The sequence below is a fragment of the Anopheles stephensi genome, chromosome 2 (assembly GCF_013141755.1).
Source record: "Anopheles stephensi strain Indian chromosome 2, UCI_ANSTEP_V1.0, whole genome shotgun sequence".
Classification (NCBI taxonomy): Eukaryota; Metazoa; Arthropoda; class Insecta; order Diptera; family Culicidae; genus Anopheles; species Anopheles stephensi.
In genome coordinates, this window is record NC_050202.1 from 63778993 (window position 1) to 63804189 (window position 25197).

The 25197-nt window shown below is 48.0% G+C and overlaps 1 protein-coding gene across 1 annotated transcript in view; it reads right to left on the minus strand.

The window, feature by feature from the left end:
• LOC118506749 (zinc finger protein 395) overlaps nt 1-24410 on the minus strand; it is a 91425-nt gene extending 67015 nt beyond the window's left edge. Inside the window, exon 1 of the mRNA XM_036044331.1 lies at nt 23925-24410. Within this exon, the coding sequence (XP_035900224.1) occupies nt 23925-24380 (456 nt within the window). The 5' untranslated portion in view covers nt 24381-24410. The remainder of the gene's footprint in view (nt 1-23924) is intronic.
• Nucleotides 24411-25197: the final 787 nt, after the last annotated feature.

The window sequence follows — 25197 nt, forward strand, 5'->3', positions numbered from 1 at the left end:
TGCTGTTTGCCGTATTCCACACTGTCATTGTCACCGTTGCGCACCCATCAGCAAGATGGCGGACTAGCGCGGTAGCTTAGCCAATTTCGCTGAGCAATGGCAGCAAAGATGAAGATGGTGAAGATTTCATTGCTCTGTGCGCAACGCTGGCCAATGCTTACGGAGCAGCTAGCAAATGATCGGTTCGTACGAAAGTGCTTACAATAAGAAACATTCTCTCGAAGCCGACCTCACACGAATAACGGCAATCTGCGAGCTGGTGTCCACGCCAAGGAAAAGTACACGCCTAAAAGTGCCACTCATCGAAGGTGGAAAGGTACTACATGTCAAGATTTAATAACCACCCCATGCCCACCACCTGTACGTGTGCTTCAACACCAACACACAGAGTGTGCCGTTTTTACCGATTCCCTTTTCATTGTTTTGTGACACACACACACAAGTTCCAGCCAATGACTTTCAATCGCAAGATCGATCGATCTTCAAGTGCTTCCTGGTTGGCCCTTCAGTGATCATTTTTGCTTTTTTTGTCGACTGGCGAGCACGACGATCGGGAATGACATGGCATAGCTGTTAGACGTGGAGTGAAAAAATTGCGGGAGATCCCCACACACACACACAAGGACACACCGGGCGGTTGTGATTAATTAAACCATCATTGACCAGCGACAGGTTTAATTTCCTTTGCATTCAGGATTTTTCCATCATGCAACTCCGGTGGGACAAATCGACCCTTCAAAGAAAAGTGCATTTAACCACGGTCGATCTCCAGCCGCTTGGATTGGAAAGGTAAAAAAGAACTGCAAACCAATCCACTGAGCGCGCGGAATGTTGCTTACGTGATTGTTAATTTCTTCATTGCTTTTTCTTGTGTTGCTTTCGCAGCCAACACCGTACACCCAACACCGCCCCAAGATTACCCAATCAGCTGTTCGAGGTACTTGCGACCGGCACGCGCATATTAAAGCGTGCTGCTTGCGTAGGAGAGTTGTGCGTGTCGTGTGATTGAGGTCGCGACTATCATGGTGAATGTGTTCGGACTGGTTCCTTGGCCAGCAAACGCTTCCTTCCCAAAACCACACGAGCGCACCTGGTTGCACTAGCCCAACCAGGCCGAATCATGTAAAATTCACCTTGAACACCTACACCAACTTAGTGAGGTAGCACTGGTGGCTGGGGAGATCTCGGGAGGGGGAGCAAAATTAATTGCATCCCAATCCACCCTCCCTGCACGAAAACAAGCTATTCAAGTCGCCGTCCAACAGTCTAACACATCACGGACCACAGCAGACCGTTTGGAAAAGTGACACCGACGCAAGAAAACCGGTTGGCTCGGTGCGCCTTCAAGGGTGCTAAAAGTACTACCCGTGTGTGGCTTGAAGATTTAGCTTATGGTACGTGTGATCAGAGCAGGGTGGGTGTTGGAGAACATTTCCTAAAGGGATTGCCTCCGCTCCTCTCCCATCCCCCACCGCACCCGGGGAGTAGCAAGGGTGCGAAAAGAAAGGCCACAGCTGCTGCCGTCCATTCGATCGCGTGTGTTGCGCAAGCCCGCGGCTCAAGGTTTTTGAGGGTTTGCCAGCGAAAGTAAGCGCACGCCAAATGAGATCAGCTGCGTCGAGCTAACAAGGCTTCGCGCTGCGTATTGGAGCTACGGAAATCGGTTGGGATAAAAATGAAAAAAATGAAATCTAGAACGAGCTGTGAATAGCTGAACGTTTCCTTGACGCATGTGGTGCGTGGGACCACAAAACGATCCGTGTGCCGGTGTTCGGTTCGAGAGCAAATTGAACACAAGCCCGGTACAAACGTTCGACGGTGACATTTCTTTGTTCCGGTGGGATGCTGTTCAAAATGCTTAAACATCCACTTTGCATAATCAAACGCTGCAGGTTGCGGCGACCGATCGTTTTGACGCACCTACGCCATGTTTAATACTCAAGGCTTTTAGCTAGTAAAGTTCGTCCAGATTTTCATTAAGTAGCCCCAACGGTGGACCAAACTACGCTACCTTGTACATACTTCTGTAACTCCATTTTTTTTGTTTTTGGCTTTCCACCGGTGTCTCGTTCGCACGTGACGGAACCCGCGCAAGACCTTGAAAATACAGCCTGCCGACAAGAAGGCTGCAGCGTTATCATCACCACCACCACCACCGCAGATTGGGGCAGAAACGCGCGTTTGCGTGGCAAACGACTACCTTGAACTCAAAAAAAAAGCCTCACCTACCCACCTTACCGGACGTACTGGACCCGCAGCGTGTCTGATAAGTAAGCAAACCTCCGGCGAACGCCGGGTACTGGATACTGATAAGGCGCTCATCGGGTGTGGGCAGGCGCATTAACGGGTGAAAGAGGTTTTTAGCTCAGGGAAAATGATAACCAAGTCCCGTGCGAGTGGGTCACCGGATCGGAGCCAACGCCGACTGAGACGAAGTTGTCCCAGTCTGGACGGCACCGGTCAGGTTGTTTTTGGTTTTCCGTTGCGGAGTAAATCTGCAGCGCCGCCGAGCATGCCCTAGCTCTACGGGAACATCTGTGCATATAGCGTAGCGTTTTGTTGGCACAGCGGGGAATCGGATTGTAGGCGTTGTGGGCGTCCTTGAAAGAAAGAAGAGATTGCTCCTATTTTCCGAATCTCGCTCAGTTTTGCAATGTCACTGTGGTAGCGTCAGTATTTGGCGTACTTTACAGCGCGTGCCCTCCAGTGCATCTTTCCAATCAATTCAGCTCTAAAGCGATAATGCTCACTCATATGCTTTTTTTTTCTCAAAAATGTTCCACGCACATTGAAGAATCCCAGCGAAAAAAATGTATAAAAATAAAAACCTCCATCAAATCGCCGCAACGTATCCAATCGAAAGTGTGTCACTGCCGTTTGCTACAGAGGTCAACACTCACTCTCGGTGATTCGTTCTCGCCCGGGCAGCGAATTGGAGTTGCGTTGTTGTTTTTCTGACCTGTCGTGTGATGTGTGTCCAAAAACTCACCTGTTAGAGAGAAGAAAAAGAGAAAGAGAAAACATATTTTAATAAAGTTTAGAAAAGCAACGGAACAAGTCCGGATAATATTTGATAGATGGGCACACATATTGGCAGTGTGGACTCAAGTGCACTGAGGTGGGATGGAAGGAGAGGTGTGGTGTTTGAATGGGAAAACAGGTCACAAAGAGGGAAGATAAATTGTAAGCGAAGACACACACACACACATGTTTCGAACCACAACCAGCAATGAGGAGTGTGCATGGGCCAACCGTTGTCAAAAATTGATTACTCGCCCTAGTTGGCGACAGCGACACAAAACCGGCTTGGCTTAGAATGCAATGCTTATGGCGACTGTCGTCAAGTCGGAGCGGTCGCCAAAAATCGACGGCGACAACATTCCAGCGTTCAGACTGGCCATCGTAAATGATGATTGCCATAGATTCACGTTTTTGGAACGTTTGGAGGAGGGAGTGGTTGGAAGAAGCAACGGAGCGGCAGGAGAAGCAGGGTGTATTGGTATGGTTAATTGGACACATGATTTTGGCTCCCCCCCGCCGAAGGCGATCCGAGAGTAGCTGCCGGTGTTGCAATCGGTGTTCGCATCGGCAAAGTTGCAGCAGCAGCAGCAGCAAAAGTGCAGCGGCTCAGCTACGTTGCACCATAAGGCCCACCGTTTGCCTTAGCCTAGGCCTAGATAGCTGTGCCGTGTTTCCTCGGTCTCGCCGACCAGCCGCTCGCCCGAAAGGCCACCGCGACTGCCTACCTATATCGGTGCGGGTAGGTGGACCAATGTCGACATGGACCCCTGATCGATGGTACGCGGCTCCTCGCAACAGCTGTTGCTGCAGCCGATCCGTGAAAGCTCGAGTGAAACGCTCGAAATGGCTAAGTGTGCCAAGGACTTTATGCTGGGTGCGCGCGCGCGCGTACGCTGGTTAGGAATTTTGCCCTGGCCGCCAGCGTCGTCAGTGGTGGAGTTAGACTTAGGCCAGCCAGTACTAGCGGCCTAGGTTTAGCAGCCAGCCAGCCAGCCAGCCAATGCTCACTAAGTACATGAAATTCTTGGAGCACTGAGGTTGGCCCTGCTGAAGAAGCAGGGTGGGAGGTCTGAGATTTTTCAAGAAAAACTTTGAAGAATTAGTAAGCTAAGCTGTGGGGTCCGGGAGATCTCACAGCTGCGGTGCATTTCAATTGTGTCATACTTGAGCAAGTCCGTGACCTCAATTGTGTTTTTTTTTTCACCAACCATTCGATGGGAATGTGATTGGACCGGGAGGTGATTTGAATGGAAATCGCGAAGACCCTCCGAGGCCTTACCGCCGCGCAGACCTTAGCAGACCACCGTTGCAGACTTTACTGCAGTTTCAAACCTAACCTCTCTCGTAACGCTTGTTCGCGCACAATCCAACCAACGCATTTCAGTTCCGGAATGAACGGTGATGATGATGCAACTGCGTAGCAGCCGCAATCCAGCCACATAGATCCCCCCCCCCCCCCAACCACTCGACCGAACTGTGTGCGCGTCAATGCGAACGCATCAAGGCCTTCCGCGTTTGAGGCACCCACCTTGTCTTGCCTCCCTTCCCTACCTAAACCTCAATCCACCACCGCTGACTTTGCCGATGAACGCCATAACGCTTTCGGTGGGGCGATTCGAGCGGGGTAGCGTCAGGGCGCCATTGACACCGTTGGCGCAACCGGTGGCCGAATTGCAACGACGAATGCGGAATTCGACTCAAATATTTCGACGATGGTGGGGCTGACGCACCTAGCAGGCGCTAACGATGCCGTTGTTCCCCACTCGTTTTGACAGCTTTTGTTTTGCACCACTACGAAAGCGAGGTAAACAAACGTGGACGCCGCACCAACCAAACAAACTTCCTTTTGCGTCGCGCTGTGGGGAGAATTAAAGGCGCTTCCGTATTCAAACGCACCGCCTGTGGAAAAAGGCCTCTTGGTAAGGAGTTCACCCCAAGCCGACCGAGGACACGGACACGTTGTTTTTGGGAAGGCGAATGAGGAGCAGGAGGTGGATGTTTTTGTTGCATTCAGTTTTTCGAAAAAACGCAAGCCGTACCCGATACGGACGGAAGTAATGTTGCAATGAGCTGCTGTTCAGAAGTGACATTGAAGCTGGTTGCGCAAATGAAGGCAACAAGCTCACCGAACACACCTCGTCGATTGTCGGGTGTACGTGTCGGAGCAGTGGTTTTGTTTGTGGCTGCACCAGGATCCCCTCGATGGGTAAATAGAGGAAGCTGATCTGGGCGCACTACAAGGGTGACGAGGTGTACGTTTAGATTTTGGGTAGGCACAAACACATGACAGTTGTTTACTTGAACGCCTGAGCCACAAATGACCGTCCTCCATAATGTCCGTGAACCCGAATCATCCACAACCGACCGTCGTAAACTCTATTTATCGGACATTGATTCCACGTTCGAAGGGCATCCAATAAGCGCTGACAAAGAGATACTACACCCTCAGCTCTATTTCGGAACACACACACTCATACACGATTGGGTGATTGTGTTGGTGCTTGTGTGTATCATACTGGGAGGTCAACCGAGCTGAAGATAGTGGAGCTGCTCGAAGTACAGGGAGTGAACATACTCTCGTATGCACTCTAAACATGCGTAGAAAATGTGTGTGTGTGCGTTGAGGAAATCGAATGTCTTAGATATATCATACTACGTAGGCGGTAGTGTAGCATACCAAAGACTCGGAGCCCTACACTACCCTATACTGGTCGCGTCCTTGAGTGTTCGTTAGCGCGAGAGCTCTCGGCACGTTAGAGCAAAACCGGTCGCGTCCGTCCGCCCGTAGTACATGTGTGTGCCCTTTGGTGATGATGTATTTGGCGCCGAGCAAAAGCTTTACGGATCGCTTTCGCTCGCCAAACTACTTTCAAACCTCTGCCAGACTACCTCTCTAACCACAAACGGTTCTGGTTGGATACGGGGGGGCTATACCTACTAGCGCAGGGCGATAGTATCCGAGAGCTGGGAACGCAACTTAACCAAAGGGTTTGGCGAGGGTTACCACTTGTGCGCAGTCGAATGGCGCGTTGCGCAATACGAATGTTTCGAATCAAGCCGGACCCGGGTGCCGACGGTGCAGATGGCAGCAGTTGCGGATGAGCTGATGTCCACTGGCGAGAGGTCACCATATTTCGTCATTCATTTCATGTGGGATGATGTGTGGAGATTTAATTCCTTTACTCCTCGGTGGTGGTGGATCAGCTGAATAAACTAAGCGCTCTCGTAGTTCACACAGTGGACCGCAGCTCCAACACTTGGAACTACGTTGGCACGGGGGTCACACAAAACATTATGCTGATGGAGCTGTGTTGTAGCCGTTCTTGTTGGGGATGGGAGTTTCAAGGTACTTGTAGAGTCCGATACAGTGACCGATCGTTGAAAACCGTGGGCCTATGTTTCTGGATGATCTCAACATTGACCTCCCCGTTTCCGACACCTTTGACCCACCACCCCTTCTCTTCTTCTTCTCGTCTCTCGCTCTCGAACTTTGAACGTTCCGGATCCGGATCGATGTGTGAAATCAAAGCGACATCAACGTCCTATCCGTGTGCCATGGGACGCCCTGCCTGCTCACTGCCACGTATCTGCTGGTACCAACGCATGCTAAAGGGACACATTTGCATTGGTATTAGTCCGAACCGATCTATTATACGGGTTGAGCAAGGTTGGCCACCACATTAGAAGGGCGTCGGTGCCCATATGCGTTACGCACCGTGGTTTGTTGGAAAGCAAGATAAAAAAAACACACGGCAACAGCAACACACACACGGTGAAGAAGGTGAAAGGGTGAGACAGCGGCAATTGAAAATGATAAATGAAACCCGAGCGCACCGCGGTGTATAGTGGGAAAATGTATTAGACAAACGCAAACAAAAACGAAAAAAATAATTTTTCTAACCAACGCACCACCACCACCACCATACGAAGGTCGATCAATGTTTGTGCCGAAGGGACAGGGTCTCCGAGCGCTCTGGGAAGAAAAATCCGAAACACTCGCACCCGCGGACTACTGGTCGGTATGTGAAGGCCAACGTTTTTCCCGCCCTTCAGTGTTGGATGGGACTCGGTTCAGTTGGTACAAAACTTGCATCAAAACTCGGCGAAGTAATGGGAGTTGAAAAAAGTTGAAAAATGGCCCAAAAGGGTGGACACGCAGTGGAGCGGGAGGGTGTACCGTTTCTCACAGTACACAAACAATTTAGAGCACAAGCCAGCGATGGCGGCATTAATCGGCCGCTGAAAAGGCTAACCACATCGTACCGGCGTCCTTCAAGTAACGGCCGGTTCGGAAAGCGAAAAAGACGGCAGATAAATCAATGAGCCGCCAAGACTAGGCGAGTTTTATTGGCAGGAAAGTCCCGAACCCCCACCCCCGTTTGGTTTAGAGTTCTGGTAGCATGAAAGTAAATATGTTCTTTGAAAAAAAAAATACATGACAGCAAATGTTTTGGGTTCCCTGCTTGCAACACAACGCAAACTGCAAACTAATCTGTGGCAAAGTCCGTTGGAATCTTGTGACTTGCCAAAGTAAATATTGTGCCGGGTTGCTTGTTTGCTTGTTGCTTTACTTTTGCATGCCACAACCACATCCATAATGAAACTTACTCGTGGTCGGACGGACACGCCGGCTTGAATGCAGTTGGCTGATTTCCCTCCCCTCCCCCCCCCCCCCGCCCTTATGCACGATTAGGTCACCACTGCCGACCGAGGCGACTTCGATTTTTTCTGTGCCGTGTGCCGCTTGATTGAATATTTAGAACAAAATTGCAGCCCCGGCATATAAGTGCTTTCTTGCCTTTCTCCCCCCCCCCCCCGCCCAGAGTGTTGTTGTTGGCCTCTTCTGCCACACTCAATGCAGTTATTAGTCTCGGGAAGCGCGGAAAAGTGGAGCTACAAATGGCGCGTCGTTCGCTAAGGGTTGGCAGAAAAAGGGATTAGGTTAATCGTCATGCAGAACTGCCCTGAATAGTGTGTAGAGTGTTGAGTTGCATTCGGGGTTAAGAATTTCCAGAACTAACCGTATTAAAACAGACAGAGAGAGAGAGAGAGAGAGAGAGAGAGAGAGAGAGGTGAAAGAGGTACTTATTTAACACACCCGTACCTACAAAAGCCGCGATTCATTCCAGACCCTTGCGGAGGGTAATTGGTTTATGTGAGCTGCCAAAAAATGCAAATGCATTCATAAGCAAAAAAGAAGTGAAAAAGTAAAGCATATGGTGAACGTAATTATATGTGCATTGCGTGACAAACAGAAAGTAATTTATGAAACAAAATAGTAGAGCGCTCTGGAAGGAAGAAAACAGGGGAAGAAAAAACACCAATATTTTTCTCACCGTAATAACAATACGCAAATGCAAAATGAACACAAAAAACACGCACATGAAAATGGAAGAGAAGCAAAATAAACAGTAAATGGACTTATTTAAAACAAAATTGTGTTTTGTTTGCGGTATTGTTGTGTAAAGGCAAACTTGGTACAGGAATGACCTAACCAACTCATACTATTTGCATTCAAATTATACTCGAGAAAGGATTAAAACTGTATTTTTTTTCTGAACATGCACATGAAGTATGTAAAAGGATACACAGTAATATTGACTTTATTGCAAGTTGTTGTATGGGTCTTCATAAACGCCCACAACAAACCCAGCTCGAGCATTCAAATCAGTGTGTGCGGTTGTGTAAGATCTTGGATCAATTTATTGCAATTTAATAGCATTTGCTCAATGTGTGTTGACTGCATCCGAATGTCTCCAAGCCTAGGCAAATGATTGTCTTGTTACTGTACTTGTTTAAACAGATCACAAACAATAAACACCTCTTTGGCTCAACTTTACACGTTCGGTTCGGTTGGTTGAAGTCTTTTTGCCTTAATGTTTTCAAATTCATGTACACGGCTAGTGTTCTGTTTAATTCATTATTTAGGTTAACTGCCGTCATGGGGCAGTGTACATGCAAAACTGCAAAACTACCGGCCATGACAAGTACGGACATGAGGCCCGGACCCGGACCGATGCCAGATGGTAACAAACGCAAGGCGGGTAATTATTGCGCGAGGTTTGCAATTTTCTCAAGAGCCTGTCTGTCTGCTCCTTTTTACTGCACTCCAGGTGGCATAAACGGTTGAGTTTTGTGCCTCTGTGTGTATGTGTGTGTGTGTTTTTTAGTTTAATCACTCCATCCACGAAACGAGGATTTGTCATGCACTACACGCATAATGCACACCAACCCTTGTACGGTCAGCGAGTCAACGATGGGGTTACGGGCACACCGAAACCTCCTCAGAAGCAAAGAAAGAAAAGCGACATTTAAATGGCCGAGTAAAGACTTTAAATGGCCGGGCACGGTTGGACAACCTGACAAGCTGACGCTAAAAGCCGACGAATATGCCGGTAAAAAAGGTTTACTTTTTGTTTGTGAGGATCAATGCAAAAAAACTGTGTCTTCGCGCATCATTTAATCCATGCAGTTCGAACTCGTGCGGTGGACACTTTCAAATTAATCGCGAGGGGAATTTTAATGTTGCCTCAAAATAGCTCAAGCTGAAGAAAACCGGCCGGACATGCTTGGGGATACAATTAATGGTGACCACTTCCTGTCAGCTGTGTGGACTTTCTTCAGAAGACATTAACAAGAGTCCATCAAAGAGTCATCAAATGATAAGAAAATTTTCCCCAATGCATCACATGTGTCCGCAGGGTGGAAAATCAATTCTGCTCTCGGCGTGGTTTGTTCCGCTACCCCGTGACACACTTACGTCAGTTTTTTTCACCCCCTGAATGTAGAAGCGACTTACGAAACATGCCCGTGCGCATTAATTTTGCGACGCGCAACGATCGCAATGGCGGAAGAAGATGCGCACCAAACAAGGCGTCTCGGTGGCACTTGGTGGAGCCCATTGCAACACGACGACGTAACGGTAACAGTGGTAGGCGCCCTGTTTTCCAACCCAAATCCATCCAAGCAAAAGCCGCACACAGACAGAAACTAAAGGTACAAAAGTGCAGTTTGATTGAGTAACGACCAACAGCCGAATCGTAGCACTAGAGAAGTACAGACATAAAGAGAGGGAGGGAAAGATAGCTGGAAAGAGAGTGAGAAAAGCTAAACCAAAAAAAGGCCCCCATGTGTCGAAGATCATCTTTGGGCGGTCCATTTCTTCTGCCGCATTCCATCGTAACCGGCAATCGAACGTCTAGCGCTGTCGAGCTAGACAGTTTGTCGAGAGCCAACAGACAGGGGGGAAAAAAGAGTCGTGCGACCACCACTCACTTTTTCTCACTTTTTCCATCCACCGCCCGGTTGGTTCCCTTTCATTTTCCCACCCCGTGAAACGGTAATGCCACCAAAAGCAAACCAGGGTGTAAGAAAACTTCCATTCATTTTCATCTGATGGATCCCTGAAACTGTCTATCTATTCGCCAATTTGGTTCATGTCGGCGCGATCTTTTTGCACACAACCCCCTTTTTCGGCGAGCTGTTGTTCGGTTAAGTAACGGGTTGGGAGTGGGTCACAGAATAATGGATAAACTTTCTCATTATTAGCGCAAAAGGGGTTAAAATGATGTACATGTTTTAGTTGTAATTGTAAAGCGGGAAGGAGCTGGCTTATTGATAAGAAGAGCTCATTAGGAATTCTTGAAGTTCATAGTCGAGATATCCTTTGCATAGCTCATATTAGTAGACAAGCCTTTTTACAAGAAAAAGTTGATGCCGTTGATCATGTCCGGCTGTCTTATCGCTTCCGGCTGTCGCATTGCGTGCATCCCGAGGTAAGCATTTAAAGTCCACTCAAGCCAAATCCGTGATGGTGCTAGTGTACACCTTTATTTATTTTACTACGTCGTGTCCGGGCTTGAGGTGCGTGTCCAGATGTTGAGTGCTTTCGAAAGGGAAATGACTCGCCACGTTCGATTACTCCACGAGATGTTTGGGAGTGTCTCTGGCGATGGGAAATTTTGGCCGTCTACGATCAGCAGTTCCATGGTGATGCTACAGGAGATCTCGAATTGGGGTCACGCACAAGAGACACTGGATGAGAGGCAAAGACAAAAGGTAGTGGATCGAAGTGTACCTAAATTCTCTTCCATGATTGCCTTTTTAAAAGTAAACAGCTATGGCAACTCCAGACCGCTTCAAGGCGGTTAGGCTTGATTTAAATCCTAGTGGAGTTTCGATACGAATCTTTTGCTAAGCAACTTTAACGAATAAAGGATAGTCTAAAACATTGGAAAACTTTATAGCGGATGAAAATTGGATGGATTTGAGTCCCTTGAAAGGCTAGCAGGGAATCTAAAATCCTCCCTCAGCTTAAGGGTTGTGAACGTTAAAGATAACACACAGCCAACAATGTGCATCATTTCCAAAAGAGGTCTTCCACACCTTTTGTATACATTTCTCGCAGGTCTTTTTTTTTCGTTTCCGTGTGTTTCGCCGGTGCGTGTTGTCAAAACGTGAGCAAGAAAATGAACATATTGTAATCAAAACTGGAGAGAAAGTTTGATTACAAGTAGCGACCGTTGGGGAGGCTTTGCCGGAGTGCGTAAGAGAGAGAGAGGGACGGAGAGGGGACGCATTAAAGTGAAATGAAAAGAATAACATTAAGCGCAGCATGAGATCAAATGTAAGAAACAAACACACACACACACAACACCGCTGATCATCAAATCACTACCGTTGCGAAGAAGCTCTCAAAAGCTCGATCGTCATCTCGGGCAACATCTTCAGGCCGCATCTGTCTCTGTGTGTGTGTGTAAGTCTTCCCGTGTTTTATATCGCCACAAAGTGCCGTTATTTCCAATGTACGCAATGATCGCACGCAAAACAAACCCCCATCGAGGGTTTGTTCGGGAAAGCTTGGCAACCCACCGCCACCATCACCACCAGCAACTCTTTACCAAGCCAAGCGAAGGCTTTTCTTTTATACGATCTGAAGAGCGATCATCATTTATCGGGCTCCGGAGCGAGCGGGCACTCGATTGCATAACACAACCGAAGCAGAGAGTTTTATGGGAATGAGAAAAAACGAACAAAGTAATACATTCAACCAGCATGTGGAGTTGCATCTAATAAATTTCCCTGCTGCAGTCGCTTCCCGTATGCGAACCGGACATTGGAGGGGTCCTAGCGATGCAACACAGCCAACGTGACATTTTCGACTCGGCTTGGTGCAAAAATTCATGGCCAGCAGGGCGCGATAAATCTCCATCCACGGACTGCTTTTTTGATGGACATCCGAGTGGAGTGAAAGCGAGCAATGAAAGCCGTTTGCATCGTAAATACGGCATCATGTGTGAAAGGGGCGTCGTGAACGGAAAAAAAAACAAACCCCCCGTGAAAAAGCAGCAATCAAACAGGTAGTTTGTCTGTGCATTATCATGATAAAATTAGAGTTTTTCGTGGAGAGTTTTTCCGCTTCTGTTTTGTAAGTGATGATTGCACTACAGTTAAATTGAACGATTAGCCACAATTGGTCTCAGGGAGAAGGAGTTCGGAAGCTTCGAAAGCTAAGAACCGCCTCACTACGCACCACAGCTTTGTAGCGCGAATATCAGATCCCAATTTTTGAGGTTCGTGCGTGCGAGTGCGTCTCTCTGTGTGTGTGTGTCTCTTTTCTTCTAACTGTATTTGCGTTGACCTCAAATTCAAAGCACCAAAATTTGTGTTTGGTCCAAGCTTTTCATTCCCCCCTAAAAAACCCGACCCTGTACAGTTCCACCCGTACATTCGGGCGCGTGGGGGAATGAAAGCAATCTTAGCCAGGGAGGGTGGAAAGAAGGGCACAAGTTGTGAGGGGGAGGGCGGCCTGTCTAGAGGAAAAGTTGTCTAGAAATGGCTACGCAGCGACGCCAGCCGCGAAAAGCAACGGTTTCTTCTGGATGCGCTGTTGTATTTGGCGTGACGCTCGCCCGTTGCCCGCCTCCAGTAGCTCACCGCCCAGCTTTGTCTTACCTTCGCTTTCGACTCCCGTGGCTGGATTGGGGCATTTACGCGCCTCGTCCAACAGTGCGTGTGCGCCCGGTGAGGATGCTAGTGATGAGCTGGCGGCCACGAATCACTCTTTCTGCGTGTGCGTGTCTCGCGGTTTTTCTTCTTTTTCTCCAAATTCAAAGACACACAGCGAAGCAGGCAGGCGAAAAAAAAACCCCCACCGATACACTGTTATCTTTGGGCGTCCGGCGGTCGCGCAATAGTTGTGCGCATCGTGCGTTGCCCGTGCGATCGCTGACGGGACGGTGGTGTGCGCACCAACGTGTCGCACGGTTACGCATAATGTGTTTGATTTTGTTCTCTTATACACATTTTCCTTCCCAGCCGTGTGGCTCTAGGCTCTAGGGTTTGGGAAGAGATTGGTGCTGTTTTTTTCTTACTTATTTCTATCAGAGTTTTTTTTTTGGTTGGGTTTAGTTGGAGTTGCTACTTCAAACGCACCCAACGCATGACAGTGTTTCCCATAGCATAATGAGTTGCTGCCGATGTGTGCGTATTTTCCATATCGCTTTTATTGGCCGTTTTCGGGGTGGGGTGAAAACAAGTTTTCCCATCGTACGGTGCGTGCGATGGAGTTTAGAAATTATTTGCGATTTTTTTCTTGGTTACCTACAGGTTGTTGGAACGATATAATCTAAACAGGGGATGTAATCTGGGGGAGATTTTTTGTTGGTGCCCTTTTGAAACGTACCTCATTCACTTTTGGTTTAAGCTTTTGTTTTTTTTTCTAACCTTTCGCAAAACCCGCCACCCATCCTCCAATTATGTCCCCCCATTATGATGCTAATGTTGATCACGATCCACAGTAATCGCTTGTGATCTTTAATTATCATTGGAGTGTTTTTTTAATTTTGAGTTTTCATTTAAAACTTTCAAGCAGTTCGAAAAATAATATTAAAAAGGAGAGACAATTAAATTACAATTTAAACAATTAAAAGAAAATATAAATTAAAAAGGAAAAAAAAGTTTCCCAACTAAAAATGCAAACAAACGACAAGCAATGTAAATAGCCTATATGAATCAAATGAACCATTTCCGTACAAACAAAAAAAAAAAAGGGGGGAAGAGCGAAAAAACGCCGAAGGATGTAAATGCAAGCGGCACGACAGGCATGTCCCCTTTCACGAACAGGCAACAGGAAGCTTTTTGTTCGGGCGTCGGTGATGCGCAACGTAGCGCAGTCGTATCGTGTCTTGGATCCTTGGCGCGGTTCACCTGCTGCAACAAGAAGTCGGCATTTTTTTATTGTGCTGTTTCCACACACCGGAAGTGTGTGATCATTGTGAGTGATCGCACTACAAATCACATTATACGGTCGAAATTCGAAACGCTGCACGTCACTCACAACTCCCACCCGGTTTCGACTGTAATTGATTAAAAACTATAATTTTATTGTGTTTGTTTTAACGTGGCATAGACGGGAAAAATGCATACATTATCTTCAAAAAACAGTTTGATTTTTTAAATCCGGCCCCCTCCTCTTTTCCCACCCTTTCCTTCCATTTCCCGCGCAAATGAATCCGACGGTGAAAGTAGCGAGCCATTTCTCTTTTTTCACCTCCCCCCGGGTGCAGCAGAAGCCGGTTGGGTATTATTTTCTTGTCGGTCTGTCAAACCAACACCGGAAGCAACACACACACACAGTAAATGCACAGCACCCAATAGTGAGGTGAACGATACCCAGTCATAACACTTCCGGTGCGGGAGTGTGACTCCTTCCAAGCGTTAGGGAGGGCGTTTGTTACGTCTTTGTGCGTGTTTTTCGTACCGGCACGCTCGTCAATCATTTGGCTCGTTGGAGTTTGTGTTTTGTAAATGTTTATGCACGTACAAAGCGCTTTTTACATTTACTCTGTAAGCGTTTAAGCTCATAAGAAATGCCCCATTTGTTCTAGGCATGTTAGCGCATCATCCGTTAGGGCACGTCATGATTTTGTTTTTAGTCGCATGAATATTGGAATTCCACACACGCGTTTCCCAGTGACGCGCACTCGACTTTTGCGCGCCTAGTTTCAGTGTGTGCGAGTGCCGCGTAGTCGCTGGCAGAGTGATCATCAGCTCACCCCAATAAAACACACCCTCGCTTATCTCTCGCTCTCTCTCCGAAGCTGTACTGAACACACATCGGCAACTCTCTCTCTATCTCTGTGTGTAAAGAATAAATTCATTCTCCACCACGATGGCGAGCATGTCGCGGACGAGACTACTGGCGTTGCGTGTTGGTGTGACATTGCGCAGCGCAACACAACAAGTACGCAATCGGACAAAGGGCAACCCATCATGATCGACCGTCGCAGTTCCCTACGCTGCTGCGAGGCAGATGATATTACAAAACAAAAAGGTTTGTTTCCTATTCCGCCAATCCATCTCGTTCTCTCCCTCGCTTTGAATAAACATAGAAAATAGAGAACAAGTACCTTAATCAAGCTAGACGAAAGAATGAACATCCGCGACCGGCTTGTGATGAAGCGCATGAGTAAGAATAAAACTGGCACACACACATCGCAAAGACCCGCATACAAACGCGCCGGTTAAAGCCGGCCGGTGGTCAACTGGCTACGGGCCAGCAGCATTCGGATCTTCGTCCCGGCTGAGTGAGTATATAGCGATCATCATGTTGATGTTGATGGTAATAATCATCGTCGGGTTTTTTGGTTTTATTTACATGTTCGGAAGGAACGGGCGTACGCTCGTGTGGGTGCGTTTATTATGCTGTGTGGTGGATGTGAATGTTAGACTAAAAATACAGTCAGCCAGCCCGCCAGAGACACCAACAAACAACAACGCCATTCTGGTGGATGATGATTAGTTTTTGGCTGCACTACTGCTGCTAGAATTTTAACTGGCGGACATGTTTTGTTACGGATGCGATCGTCGTCATCTTGGGTCGAACCGATCGATCGATCTGTGCGACCTTGATCGCAACTAGCGCAACCGGTTCGTAGCCGACGCTCGGGTCCCATGCTAAGTGCGCATGATCGTACTAACGTACGCAGCCAACTGTGCTCGTTTTATGGGAGCTGCGTACGTGGTTTGGGGAGTGGCATTAGCTTCAACTGGAGCAAGAACTCTCTTAAATACCCACTCATAACCACCCCAAAACCAGACGCTCAGAAAACGAAATGAGAAAAAGAAGCTTAGTTTGCTTCGGTTATATTGTTTTCAAGGCCGTCAAACACCGCAATGATAACGGTCGCTGTGTCTGGGGGTAGTTTGACAGCTTTCGGTTGCTTTTGGGCCATCGTTTTGGGCCATCGGTACGAAACGAAACGGGGAAAACAGATACGAGAAATTTAAACAACTATCTAACGAACGTTAAGGAACCAACTATCTGGTCATACGTCTGCTGACGTCATACATACGAGCAGACAAACATAGCCACACAAACAAACACACACACGAGTCGAAGCGTACTCTTCCGCGTGCCGGCCGGCAGCATCATAAACGGCCCTTATCACGACGACAAAACCCCACCACCCCTTTTCGCCCATCTAGACCGACTGTTCTCGGTCGTTCGATTGAGGAAGATTGTGTAGGTGTGTGTGTGCGGGGGATTGTTTGCGCAACTCATGTCGGCGGTCGATTCTCGCCCATCGTCATCACAATAATCACACGCACGTAGTTCCCCGCGCCGGCCGGCGGAACTTCGAGCAACGGGGTTTTTTTCGCTGCCCTTAGCGTGAGCAAGATGGCAGTAGGAAGAAAAATGGGCTCCAGTGTAACAAGACACACGGATGACGCTGTATGTTTTTGTTTGCTGACTCTACGAAAACAAAAAGAGCCGGTAACGTTGCCCAGTTGGAGTAGCATTACCGAACCAAACTAAAGCTAAAAATCATGTGAGCTAAATTAAATGATTCGTTTGTTTGTTTAATGTACAATTGACTGCTGGCCGAACAAAAAAGAGGGCATAGCGATAGTGAGACCTGGAGCAGAAACCTCACACTCACAGTCCCACGTTGAACCGGTTTCAGTGATCGAAGCCTCTGAAGTTTTCGTTTCGAAAAAATGACTTCCGTAATGGCCCCCGGGGACGTAATGCAAATTAATAGTGGCAAAACCATTCGGCACACATTCCACCGTGGGGTCGTGGGTATGAGGGTGAGATTGCCGTTATGTCAGGTAGGGAAAAAAATGCGATCCCATCCTGTTTCGAATGCGATGCCGCTGTTAGTGTGAAGGTTATGTTCGCACTTTCAAAAATGTGTTTTGCTGGTGAGTAGCAACCTCAAACAAACCACTCGAAAAAGTAACAACAACAGTAACCCACACTACACGGCGAAATATTAATTTTAGAGGTCAACTGGTAGCTAATAGTTGAATGAAACGAAACAACGAAATAGGCGACGGAAGAAGGGCGGAGGTGAAGTTTGGTGGTGGGGGTGCCATTTTTGTATGTTCTCTGTTTTGGTCGCTAATTTCGCACGAAACTAATGACCTCGCGTAGATGTAGCTCTGCCGTGGTGTAGTGAAGTGTTTTTTGATTCGTCCGTGCGAGAGTCCGCGGACGCTAATAATTAAGCTCAAGGTTCGCTCGCCTTGGATGAGACACGCACAGCTAGTAAACCTGTATATCGATCCCGGCTCATTATCATAAGATCTGCAAGCAGCGATGAATGAAGGCAGTGTGTGTGAGTTAGAGCGTCATAAATAAACAGCCAACAAACTGCGTCATTTAAAACAGTCAAAAAGCTGGGCAGGTCCAACCCAAAAAAAACCTGCACGATAAGCGCGGAGTTCACTGGGACACAACCGGGAGCAAAGCGGCTAACGTACGCGTTCGCACAACTTTATCGAAGGAACGCAGGAACTTGAGTTCAACCACATCCACATCCAAGCTAGTTTGTTGGCGCTCACGGTTCGTTTGATGTTCATTACGAATTCATTCCAATCCTTCCGCGTTCGGTGGTGGTGGTGGCAGTCTTCGATCTCGTCAATTGGTTTGTTTACATTCGCAAGTGTATCGTGTCACGATCTCGAGGCCCCATCTAAACGATCATCCTCCCGATTGACCCCCTTCCACATACCCCCCCCCCCCCCGAACCGCCTCACTATATTATGCGAAGGGTGTAGTTCTACGGCCTTTTGAGGCTGGCCGTATTTAAATGCGATTTTTGTTTTTGCCGGCGCGCTCGTTGTTGTTGTTGCCGGACTACCTCAAGGTCTAGCCGATTCTCCACGGTTTCGTTTGGTCGGTTGGCTACTACCAACACTGCGCACAGAACGCAACACAAGTGCCATCACGTATTGGCCTACCCCCATCGGCACGGGATTCAAATCTTTCAAGGCATCAACAGAAGTATTTGTGTGTGTGGTGTGCACTCACTCACCCAAAGCCGGTGTAACCGTGATGCGAAAAATAAAACATGACGGCTGATCGGTCCGACGCCGGTGATGGGCGAACGATGACGTAAGCATTTCGGGCATTCCCTGGCCCGTCGTGATGGTCGTCAGAATATGCGTTGTCCTTCCGAGTTCGAGTGGTCGTGTCGGTGATTTTACACCCATTTGTAAGCTTATTTATTGTGCTTTTTAGGCCACTGTCAGTGTGTTCGAAACCTGAATACATCCTGTATGGATGGATCTCCCCACTCACTCGCTCCACTTGTAACGATTCCGGCTGCATCAGCCGTTGGAGAGGCCTTGCCCTTTTAGGAACAGGAGGAAAGCAGCTCCTTCGCCAAAACGTAGAAGCTCAACGGAGCAACACCGAAACCAGTCACTCGTGCGAAAATGTCGCTTTTTTAAAAGCATTGCGTAAAGGTCATGGAGAGCGGTCGGTGTGATCGCTTCAATGCCTCTTCACACCGGACGGTGCGGGCTCTGCTCGTTGACTCCCCAGCACAGTTACAGGCTTCCCGTCGAGCGGGATGCACCGCCCAAGCTATCCGAACGATCCAGATGATATTTTATTTGGAGCAGGCCTGGCAGAGTTGCAGTGAAGCCTATTAATCTCATTGCCATTTTGCGTGCAGCAGGAAGGAAATTTATAGCTATACAGGTACACTTTGTTATTGAGGTTTGATGGCGGTTGTAACTCTTCAGTACAATGTAGGACAACGGCTTGTTTTACTCTGACTTCTTGGAATCAGAGGTATTATTTTGTTTTTTAAATAAAAATACTTGGTTGAATCACCCTCACAACAATTAAACCTGTCTTCTTAAGGGTTTTGCTGCTGTCGTTTGCTTCACATTTATTACGCTATCGCTTTGTTGTGCTTGGGCGATTCATCGCCCATCCGCACGACCCTACGCACTTGTGCTAAGTGTATAAATAGCAAACGGGATACATCGGATGCAAAGGAAGACCACTGAATGTTGTGGTTGATTTTCTCCAATCTACCGAACCGGCAAAGCGACCAGGACGGTGACGGTGGATGGGCGAGCGGACCAGGCTATGAAACCGTCCATAAGACGCCCTCACCTTTCGCGTCGCTGCAAGGTGTTGCTGGTTGTTGTTTTCGTTGTTTCGCGTGCACGACGATGCTGGCCGGGTGGGAAGATGGTTTAAAAATAACCCCCCCCCCCCCCCCACTCATAATCATACGCAACGAATGTTGTTGGCGTGTGTGTCGTCGGTGGGTCGCCTCCTGCTTTCGTCTGACGTCATGGGAAAAGCGCATCCTCCGGGCGCGAAAAAAAAAACCACTTGACCAGCGCGGAATGAGCGCAATTGAAGGTGAGCAGAGGATGCGAAAGAAGTGTCCTAGGTGGTACAATTTGCTAAGGACAGAAATAGCATCAGCAACCTGTCGTGGTGGAGCCAGCGCGACTCGTCGGGCCGTTCGGTAGGTGTAAGATTCATTGATATTTCTTTGCCATTAGTTTTGCGTATCGGCGGATCGACGGTATTGTATATTTTTACCCTTACTCAGAATTGCTACTTTTGGAAGCGTCCTAGCTTCTTAAAGCGTTGTGCACCGGGGCATTGCACTCGAATATCTTTATCGCCTGCCGTTGACAGAGTTTACTTTGTTGTTGCGCTCGGCACAACATCACCAGAAAATGCAAGACAAGAAAATCAATCATCAAATGCCGGAGCTAGAAACGGCTGCACTGTTTAGCAACATTTACGCAAACACTCGCTCGGTGCAAACACCCCATACTTATTCGGGGCACAGGAAGAAGAGTGCGCAGCCCCCGGGAGCAAGAAAAACGCAATCTGTAAAATGCATAACGACCGTCACCAGCAGCTCGTTCGCTCATTCGTCCGGCCGATCGTGTCGAGGTGTTGAGCGAGTTGAAGGTCGGTCATTGGATTTTTTGAAGGACAGGACCCGTTTGTCAGCTGCAGTGCGCGGGAAGACTAGGAAGAAGAAAAGCAAAGCGACTCGGAGGGAGGTTGCAACGATACACAAACAAATATATAAACACATAACACCGAGCAAAAAAGGTGCACGAAATGAATATTAGCGGGTGGTTACGAAACAGAGCACCACCGAATAAAAAATGCCCGTTGGTGGGGATGGTTTAGAACCGGCGTCCTGAGCAGAAGCGAGACAGTACGATAGACACATACGGTGACAAGCATATGATGCACAAGCATATGATAGCAGCAGATGAAGTAAGCCTCGATCGGCAGGAAGAAAACAAGTGCAATTTCGTTCACAACACAAGCCAAATGACGCGCGCGAGAGCGGGCGATACATCGACATGGTGACATTCACAGCCAACCGAATTGCAATCAGTCAACCGGCGGTGCATGTACAAGATTTAACGACCGACAGTGCGCTGAGCAAGAAGAAGACGAACCCACGAACACCCGTGAGCAGATGACCGGGATAGCAACGGGCCAAAGCCAATGATTGAAGTAAATACATTCGCGCCACCCTGCTGCACCGTAACGCACCGTAACGGTCACCTCGTAACGGTCGGTTGCTTTCTGCATTCGCATTGCGTTGTGTGTGGGTTTTGCGTTTGTATCGGTAAAAATAGCGAAGCGTGCGTCTCCGGCCGCAAGACACCTTGCCGTACTGGTGGAGACAGTTTATTAGAACTGACCATTATCGCGGCTTGATATTTTCAACGTGTGATTCGGTGCAGTGGTGCGAGAAAAGGGAAAAGCGAATAATAATTAACACATTGCATCGTGACTGCAGTTCTAGCGCTTTGATCGATAACGTCAGTGTGATAAAGCAAAAACGCACACACACACTCACAACACCCCGTATTGAATATGTATCACTTGGGGCGTCGAAACGAACGTCAATTGACGAGATACTGAGAGGTAAATAAGAACTCCACGCGCCATAATGCAAGGTACCGGGACCGGGTAAACGACCTACGGGAAGGTACACCTGCATATAAAAGCGACATACAAAACCTAACCCGGACTTTACACTGGAGCTTGAAAAAAGGTGTTCAAATCTAGCTAAACAGTGTCCAGCATGACAGCATGAGTTGTAACTACCTCAGGAAATAAAAAAAAAAACGCACATACAACGCCAGTGATCAATCAACGGTGGCACACGAACAGAATCTACCCTTACCAGAGCGAGCAAGACAGAGAGAGAGAGAGAGAGTGAGAGAGAGAGAGAGAGAGGGTGATCAATGAACAAATCGGGTCGACGATCGGCGATCGTCCGACGGGAGCCTATCAAAATGGTTGCGATCGAGCCGGGCAAATGATTGCGCGTCCAAATCACCGATGCCGATGAACTGCGCATGAAAAGGGTGCATGGAAGATCGGGTGCATGAAATGGCACAACGCTGAAGGTAACAAACAGCAAACGTTGACTTAAAACAAAACAGGTCGAGTTCAATAACATAACGACCACTCGGTTGGTGGAAAAAATGGGACAAAGGAACAAACAAAGAAAAGGGCAACCTCACGTGGCCATTGAACGGTTCCCCGATGGAGAATTGAACCCGCGCGCGTTTGTGTGTGTGTAGCTCAGTTTTAGATTTATTCCATTGGTCGCGCAGCCGTGGGCTGCTATCGGTCGCCGGATCGGGTTTGCCTATTGGACACTTTTTGCTCACTGAGCAACCAGCTCGCGTTTAATCAATACGCTACACATCAGTGCTGTCAATCAGTAATCAAATCTTGTAATGTGTTTGGCCCAGTTTTGTGTGAAAAACTTGCACCGAAACATGGCAACTGTAAAACTTACCCCTTTTGCAGCCCGTTGATGCCCAAAAAAGGACACGTTCTTGGCGAAAGGACACACACACCCAAACTAGCACACTGTAAACTGGGAGTGTCGGTTTTACAGAATGAAAGCAATCGGAGCACACAAAAATTGAAAAACCCCCCCGAAACTACCGTGACCTGGAAAAGTGGCAGGTTACTACAACCTACAGCCAACGTTTGGTCTCACGCGATGGAGGCTCCTGGTGCTTCGTACAATCGCGAAGCATCTTAACACACACACACACATTCAAAGTCGCGTGCAATCTTGTCTCTTCTTCTCGTTCGCTATCCCCAATATCTATGCTCATCCTGTGTTTACGTGTGACCTTATTTCGACCTTAACCTATATTCCCGAACAATGTTGTCAGGACCTGACCTGTAACTTAGCTTACAGTAACAAAACTGCTTTGCTTGCTGGTTTCGGAGCAAGCGCCCAAATGAGGCGGCTGGTTCGAAATCCGCGATATTCCTCGAGCTCAGAAGATTAGCTTAATAGCGTGAATAGAAAACAAAGGAAAAAATTTTCGGGAATCATGCATCAGTTTTGGCAAACATTGCTCGAGCAAAAGGGACAAGGATTTACATGACGTTTGTTAGCGTAGGTTCGGCGGTTATTATGTTTATTCTTGGTGGCTTGGCTTTCTGCTTGCTATGTATGTATGTACAGAGCGTCCAGAATTGGGTCACAAATGGGAAACGAACCCGATTTGTGCAGGGCCGTACATGAAAATAAAAAAGGGCCAATATCGCGCACGCACCATTTTCTCACTTCCTGTTTTTATGTGCCTCTGCCTGTGTATCCAAAAAAGGGCATCCATTTATTGCTTTACCATTCACAGGCGCACCCATACATTGAAGCTCACAGGCGCGCACACACACACACACACGGACGGGAGCGTGCGCGCATGCACTTGCCACGGGAACGATTCGGGACTGGAAGGAGGATTGACCTACTTTTGCTTCCATCTGCCATCTCGTGACGTTGTAACACACGTTACAACGGATTCGTTCTAGCTGTGCAGCCGCCATGTTGGATCTATTTGCGAGCTACCGTTTAATGCTTGCTCCCTGTCTGGCACAATGGTGCTGGGCAGATCCTTCTATTGTGTTTTGGCTCTACTCACACACTCGGGGGCTAAACGATCAGTCTGCTCCCCTGTTTTTTGGATGCCTTATTTTTTCGATGCTTCTCCAAGTAATAGTATGTAAAGCCAGAGATAGGTGTGGGGTTGTAACGAGTCGCGCTTCTCCTTGACCTACTTTTGGCGTGCTACAGTCGGTAGTTGGTTGTGGAGTGGAGACGGCTGCGCCCGTGCAATGAAGTACAATATAGTAACGGCAGCAAAATTGAGGACAATGAAGCCAAGTAAAAATGGGTAAAAGAGTAGCATTTTTTAAAGAACAAACACACACACACACCCTGCTTGGTTGGCGGGGAGTCAAATGTTGGGAAAGGACCTGTTTTGAAGTATCAAGTTAATTAGACCTTTAAATTAATGTCCAAGTCATTTCCCAAAAGCCGGAACGTTGTCTGATGTATTTCCAAATTCTAGGTTGAAAAATTGGACTAACTAGATTACGAGGACGTGCAAATCGTTGCAACATGTCAGCAATTCAAAAGAGCTTTACAGGAGGCCTTCTGAGGTATCACAAGTGAGAATCCTGCAATCAAGACTCTAGGATACCAAGTGGGCAACTGTAATAAGACGTCACTATTGTCCGGCTACAGTTCTTGGAGGACATTATCTCAGGAGTAATAGATTAAAACAGTACTAACCTCTTGAGCAGCACCGTTCGTCGCACCGGCAATCCGCACCTTCACCTCGTCCTTCAGATCGTCGTGGGCGATCACCTCGCCCGTATTCTCCCGCCCATTGTACGTGAGGAAGACCTTCTGGCCCGGCTTCAGCTTCACGTCCTCGATCTTGCGAAAGCCGCGCCCGATCAGCTCGGTTTCGCGGAACTCGCGGGCCAACCCTAGCCTTGCGGCGTCCTTCATATTGTCGAACTGCACCGTGTAACGGGCGGGCGTGGTAAGCCCGGGCAGGAAGTTGCCACCGGTTGTACCGGTACGGCCAGGTTCCTTCTGCTGGTCCGGTGCCGTTTTGACGAACTCGATTTTGCCCGAGTACCAGATCCCATCGGTACCGGGCGCACAGACGCGCGTACCCACGATCGAGCGCTTCGCCAGACGCTTGCCGGTGGACATTTTGTTGAGAAAGTATTTTTTCATAAGGGTGGCTGGTCGATCGCTTCGCTCTGTTTTCTCGGGTCGGGATCTTGCTTTACTCTGCTCCAATCAATATCTCTTCTTGCAGCTTAGGCTCAGTTTTGAACAAATGGCAAGGTGATTCAGCAGCACACAAGAAACACACAAAAAATTGCTTCCTGTTGAACGATCAATCGGCAGCTTCTCACTCACTCGTATCACCGAACTAACTTCATAAAATTGCACACTTTGTGGATCACTCGTTTTCTGGGTTTCACACTTTTGCTTCTGATTTTGACTTCAACTGACTTGTGGGTTGTGGGCACATGTACTCTTTTCTTTGCTTCCTTTTTGCTTTTTTCACACACTCAATTCTCTTTATCACACAACACCTTCGCTTTTCGGATTCACTTGCACTGCTCTCACCTGTTGGGGGCTTGTTATTGCGATCTTTCGCATCGAATTGTATCGAACCAATACTGAACACGGATACACGCACACACGCACTGTATTCTTTCTTCTATGCTTTTCCCAACAATCTCACACACGTAGCACACATGCACAAAACATTGCAGTTAAACTTGCCGATTTTCAACACACTTTTCCGATCGGGAGCGACACTGGTTGTTTCCAAAAATTCGATTCCGGAAAAGGTTTATCTTCCTTATTGCTTTCTTTCACTCACAGCAGTAGTTTTTATTGCTCTTCTTCACCGAACTACGCAAACAACTTGTCCAGATTGTAGTAAGCTTCGTTGATCGAGCTTTTGATGCACGGGGCAGAACCACCACCGGTAGCGTTGCCGGTAGCGAACAGTGTCGGACGGCAGGCGAGCGCTTCT